Source organism: Panthera leo, chromosome E3 (genome assembly GCF_018350215.1).
Source record: "Panthera leo isolate Ple1 chromosome E3, P.leo_Ple1_pat1.1, whole genome shotgun sequence".
In the NCBI taxonomy this organism is placed as follows: Eukaryota; Metazoa; Chordata; class Mammalia; order Carnivora; family Felidae; genus Panthera; species Panthera leo.
In genome coordinates, this window is record NC_056694.1 from 3,763,227 (window position 1) to 3,769,226 (window position 6,000).

General features: G+C 55.4%; 1 protein-coding gene and 1 long non-coding RNA gene across 4 annotated transcripts in view; one reads left to right on the forward strand and one right to left on the reverse strand.

Moving 5' to 3' along the window:
* Positions 1-2,263, reverse strand: part of RADIL (Rap associating with DIL domain) — a 67,016-nt gene extending 64,753 nt beyond the window's left edge. Inside the window, exon 1 of one of the 2 annotated variants that reach the window (XM_042921076.1) lies at positions 2,184-2,263. Coding sequence is in view for 1 of the 2 variants with exons in the window: in XM_042921075.1 (XP_042777009.1) it covers positions 1,267-1,334 (68 nt within the window). In the remaining variant the exon portion in view is untranslated. Of the gene's footprint in view, positions 1-1,266; positions 1,397-2,183 lie in introns of those variants that run through there. The other variant, XM_042921075.1, reaches the window with a different exon arrangement.
* A 94-nt stretch (positions 2,264-2,357) lies between these two features.
* LOC122209336 lies at positions 2,358-3,622 on the forward strand. Of its 2 annotated transcripts, none has more exons than XR_006197559.1 (2): positions 2,358-2,443; positions 3,313-3,622. It is a non-coding gene; the product is annotated as an uncharacterized LOC122209336 (long non-coding RNA). The 2 variants fall into 2 exon arrangements; XR_006197560.1 differs by lacking the exon at positions 2,358-2,443 and adding an exon at positions 2,450-2,594.
* The last annotated feature ends 2,378 nt before the right edge of the window (positions 3,623-6,000 follow it).

A 6,000-nucleotide genomic window follows, 5' to 3' on the forward strand; every position in this document is an offset into this window, starting at 1 on the left:
AAGGACCTGAACCCTCCACGGACACTTGGCTTACTCGGCCTCCTCCTTCAAGCACAGGCCCCAGGGCCTCGGCCCAAACCCAAAGTGGCCCAGGGGCTTGGAAGCCTCTGCCTTTCAAGATGTCTGAACGTAAACTTGAATATCACGCCGTAAACTACGGGAAAGACGCCCAGATACTGCGGAGAAGGCAACGGCTATTGTGCGTCTGGCAGTGGGTCCGGGTTCTGCAAGGTCTGAGGCATATACAACTCTACTTTAATACAAAAAAAAAAAAAAAAGAACTAGAGTGGCCCCTGGGTGGCTCGGTCGGTTAAGCGTCTGACTCTTGATTTTGGCTCCGGTCATGATCTCTCAGGTTGTGGGATCGTGCCCCACATCGGGCTCTGCATTCACAGCTCAGAGCCTGCTGGGGATTCTCTCTCCCTCTCTCTCTGCCCCTGCCCTGCTCACTCATGCTCTCTGCCTCAAAATAAATAACCTTAAAAAAAAAAAAACAAAAAAACAAAAAAACGACTTACAACACTGCTAGGTCCCCTCCCAGGGCCTCAGAAGTGAGCTCCCCTCCCTTCTCCTCAGCAGGATTCCAAAGCAAAGTCAGCAAAATCACGTCAAGACGAGAGAACATGCAAGAGAGGGTGTGATCTGTTCTCTTCGGGAGCCCCTCCTTAAGCCCCAAGGAGCCCCGGCGAACACAGACCCTGGACTGTGTGGTCTGTGTTGTCAAGGAAGCCGCCTTCTCCTCGCAGGCATTCCCTTGGTGGCCATCTTCAGAGAGCAGCCACTGGTGGCGGCCACGTGTTCCCTCGCCAGCGTCCTTCACAGACAGAATGCGGAGGACAGCCTATCTGTCACACTTTGCCGGACCCGTTTCTGGCGAGGGCAGGAGGGCAGGCGCCCCCCGGGGTAACCCGACCTGGGTTTGGGAGGCGTGACCCGCCTTGCCCTTTTCCGCCCCGTGCTCTACTCTTTCTCTTCCATACAAATGTTTGGGGAAACGCGGGCCCAAGGGTGCAGGACACCTGCTGTTGCTTCTCTCAGAGAATGTTTTTCTCTTGTTCTCAAGGAAGAATCCGATTTCTGATGAAAACAAGCGTAAGTCACACCAGCGAGGGAAGCCAGCGAGGTCAGTGCCGGGCTGACGAGATGGGTGGAGGCACACGGCCGGCCCAACAACACAATGTGGAACCCATTAGAATTTCCACCAGGACAGGGAAGGAAGAGGGCAGACTCAGGCTCTGCTTTATCCCCACCATCCATAAACCCTACCTCGACAGCTCCAGCCGAAGCAAGGCTCTCAAATACAAGAAGAATTTAATCAGATGTGATTCTGACATGCTACCCGCCTTAGAGGGGGCTTTTTCCACCAGTGGGATTAAGGACTGGCTCCTCTCTGGAATGCACGAGAGGTGGCCCCGTGCTAACCGGAGACACCTGTAATCACTGGCGACTGACAAAATTCTTTCGGGCAATTCAGATTAACCAAACACTTGAGGGCAGGGGGGGGGGGGGGGCAGTGCGCTGAGCCGGCGCGTCTGCAGCTCCCCCCGCGGTCCCACCAACCGGCTCCCTGACGGGAAATAAACCAGTTTCTTCCACGGGGCCCCCAGGAGCTCCAGCTCAGCATCTGTTTTCTTAGATGCAGTATTTGTCGAGGGGCCGGAGGTGGTACAGAAATAGCTGGGAGACAATGCTTTAGGCTGGCACACGAGTGGGGAACGCGCTGCTGCGTGAACAGGAAAACCGGGACGGACTGTGGGCGGGGGTGGGGGGGGGGGAATGTCACCCGACCCTGGAGGGAGGGCGCGGACCCCCGCGCCCTGCTCCCCCGCGGCGCCCGCAATGCCAGACCCCCCTCTAAGGGAGCACCAGGGAGGCTGAGGCCCAGGGGTCCCCTGCAGTGGGGGGCCAGATTCCCGGGTCTCAGGGGACGGTGGCCTCAGGCGAACCCTGGAACCCGCAGGCCGGCTCGCCCGCGCTCGCCCCGCTTCGGGTCCCACCCCGGGACCGCGCCCGGGAGCCCGACCGTAGCCGGTCTCCATGGCAACCGGACAAGCCTGGCCAGAACTGCCCAAGAGATGCCCCGTGAGGGCCCCGTTGCCCCAGCACGCGCCCCGCGGCCTCCCCGCCGGCCGGCTCCGCGCCCCGGCGCCCCGGCCGCCGCTCCTCGCGCACCCCGCACTCACCTCCGACACAGTCCGCCGCCGCTGCGTTTCCGCGCGGCTCCCACACCAACGTCGGCCCGCGCCCTCGACCCTCGCCCCGCGCCCGCGCGTGGCGCGGCGCCTCCTGCCGGCCACCCAACGGACGGGGCGGGACCTTAGGGGGGGGCGAGGCCTCTCGGGGGCGGGGCCCGACGGGCGGGGCGGTGTCTCCTCCCGCCGGCCACCCAATGGACGAGGACGAGACCCTGAGAAGGCGGGGCCTCAAGGGAGGGGCGGAGCTGGTGAGACGTTGGGCGGGGCGCCAGCGCCACCTGCCGGCCAATTAATGGGTGTGGGCGTGGCCTCCAAGATCGGGGCGGGGTCTCCAGATGACGGCGGGCTGGCTGCGGAGAGACAGGACTAGGCGGCCCACCCCTGTCTCCAGCTCAAGAGGTGGGGCCTCTGCAGGAGAGGCGGGGCCACACTAAGCTCAGGGGCCACTTGCTCCTCTAAGGCTCTGGGAGACCGGTGGGCTGTTGTGTCCCCACTTTGTAGTCCCCCAATGGACAGGACCAAGAAAAGGAGGGACAAGGGTAAAGCAAACGCTTACCAAAAGGGGGGCGTCCCCAATATATGAACATCTAAGACACTGAGAGGAGACAAGGGTGGCAGGTTCCATCTCCCCTACAATCTGTCCCCTACCCCGCAGCCTGAGTTTTAAATGACAAATCAGAACATGACGCCTCTGCTTAAAACGATGCAAAACGGGGCCAGGTCAGCTCCAGGGCTCTGGCCCAACAACCTCGTTGGATAAGGTGTTTTAAAAGAAGCTCGTGTCCTTAAAACTCGCTTTGGCACCAGCCCTCCGGTTGGGGGAAAGACTTTCACTTGGTGAAAGATTGTCCCTTTGTCACATGGGGGATTCATGTGGTCTTGGGTGTAGATGCCTAATTCTACCCCTGGGAGTGAAGCTTTTTGCTGCCATGTTGCTACTGGGGTATAAATTCTTATAGTAACGATTGCATATATGCAGGAGGAAAGGGGAGGCTGGGAACGGATATTTATAGACCACCTACCTACAGTGTGCCAGACCCTATGTGAGGGGCTGTAGCGAGGCCCCAGAGCTCACATCGACTCTTGTGACTCAGATGTTGTCGCGCTCACTTTGCAGATGACGAAATAAAGGTTCAGAGAGGCCGGACAGGTGGAGCCAAGAACTGAGCCTGAGACCATGTGATCGAACAATCCCCTTTACAGGACTCCCCCCATACATGTAAGAACCTTTATAGGACTCCCCATATACATATACACACACCCAACCTTGACCCTCAAGAGGCAGGTATCAGGGCTGAAAGGAGAGCCTGGTTCTCACCATGACCCAGGCTCATCTCCCACTCCTCCCTGCACCCCTCTTCAGCAGGGGTTGCCAAACTATGGCCTCTGGGCTGCTGCTTTGATAAATAAAGTTTTATTGGAACAGAGCTACACCCATTTGTTTAGGTATTGTCTATAACTGTTTTCTTGCAACAGAGACCTTAAGGCCTGGAATAACTGAGAATGAATACTACTCTCTGCTTCTGTACAGAAAGAGTTTGCCGGCCCCCTGCTCTTCAGGATCTAGCAATGCCAACTATTTGGCTCAGGCCTTGGAACACCTTTCCTCCGCTCTGTTAGTTTGCTGGGGCCGCCATAACAAAATACCACAAACTGGGCAGCTTCAACGGCAAATATTTATTTGCTCACAGTTCTGGAGACTAGAGGGCCAAGATCAAGGCGTCCTCAGGTTTGGCTTCTCCTGAGACCTCTGTCTTTGTCTTGCAGATGGCTGTCTTCTCCTTGCGCCCTCACATGGGTGTCTCCCTGTGTGTCCCTCTGTGTCCTAATCTTCTCTTACACGGACACCAGTCATACTGGATTAGGGCCCATCCCGATGACCTCGTTTTACCTTAATCACCTCTTAAAGGCCCTAACTGCAAATATAGTTGCATTCTGAGGCAGAGGGAATCAGGGCTTCAACCTAAGAATTTCAAGGGGACACAGTTCAGCCCCTAACCTTAATCTTCATCACCTGGCCAATTGGCACTCTTCCTTTAGGACTCAGATTAGGCAGCCGACCTCCCAGGAGATCCCCAACAATTCACACCCTCTGGTGTTCACACCCCTGTGGGGTCCCCTCCCGTGCTGAATAGCCCCGACCTATGTAATCAAAATGACTTCTGGAGCTAAACCATAAAAGGCGTGGCTTCCTTGCTTTCTCTGGGATCCCTCGCTCTGGGGGAAGCTGCCGGTTGTGTTGAGAGAACACTCAAGCAGCCCTAGAGAGATCCACATGGTGAGAAACCAACAGCCAGCACCAACCTGCCATCCACATGAGTGCGCCATCTTGGATGTGAGCCCTCCAGCCTCAACAACCTTCAGATGAATACAGCTGACGGCACCTCATGAGGGACCCCGAGCCGGAACCGCCCAGCAAAGCTATGCCCCGATTCCCAGAAACTGTGCGATGATAAATGCTTCTTATTAATGTAAGCCACTGAGTTTGGGGACAGTTTGCTATGCAGGAATGGATAACTAATACGCTTTATCCAGGAAGGCCTCCCTGACTGCCAGAGTTGGATCTAGACGCCTCCCCTGTGCTCCCGTGGGTTCCCATCATATCAAACTATGTTTCTTAAAGACAAATGAGACGCTACTCCTCGGCCCACGCTCCCCCATGACTCCCCTTTGCAGAGACTCAGGCAGGGCTCAAACCCTATCCCAGCTGGCCCTGCTGACCGGCCCACTGCTCCCTCCATCACAGGGCTCCAGCCATACCAAACTCCTGCTTTCAAACGCTCTAAGCTCATTCCCTCCTCTGAAGCCTTTTTCCCTTGGCTGTCTCCTCTTCCTAAAATGCTCCTCCTTTTGTGTCTGAATGCTGGCACCTTCCTCTCATTAAAACTCAGCTCCATTACTGTCTCCAGACCATTCTCTTGACGGTCACCCCTATGGTCATTCTCTATCTCGTTACCTGTTTTATTTCATTCATAGGCATGTATCACTATCTAAATGTATTTTCTGGAGTATTTAACGCCCACGGGCGTCTGTGTTCTGTAAAGGGAGGCACTCCAACTGCCTTCCTTACTGCCATACTCAGTACCTACTAGGTAGGTGCTCAGTAGCAGTTAAATGAGTAAACAAAAGGAATGAATAGATTCCCGCCCATCTCCTTTGCATCCCCTCACCTGGAAGCTTATCAAGGACAAGAACTGAGTTTTATTCATCTTTGTATCCCTGCTCCAGGCCCATGGGCAGGTGAGCAAAACAAGTCTAAACTATAAAGGGTTGAAGGCCTTTGGAAATCCACAAATAAAATGGAGTGTTGAGCTGCCCTCTGTGGCCACCAGAGGGCACCGGAGTCCCGGGACTCAATCAACCAAAGGGGCAAAGGAGCCCAAAGAAAAAGCATCTGGTTAAGGTCAAAGTGCAGGTTTCCGGGGGGTGATGGGTCTAGAGGCAGAAAGCCAGGGCTCTTGAGGGGACCAGAAGACAAGGACAGGTGGCAGCAGGCACATGGAGAGCCTTAGATCCCGGCCCTTCTTTCTGGCCGCATCACTAGAAGGGGTTGGCCACACTTCATCCCAGGATCCCATTCCTGATGAACTCACTGCCACAACCCATAAATAGCAGTGCTCTGGGTTGGGCCATTCCTTGTACACTCATCAGTCAAACTCAGCGATTGTTATTTTTCTTGGCACATCATATGCTGAGCAACTTCCAGTCAACAATGTATGCCCTGGGAAAGCACAGGGTACCAGGACTCATGGTATTTGAGATTATTCAATTTAAAGTTGATACGTCTATTCTGATGTAGATTTCT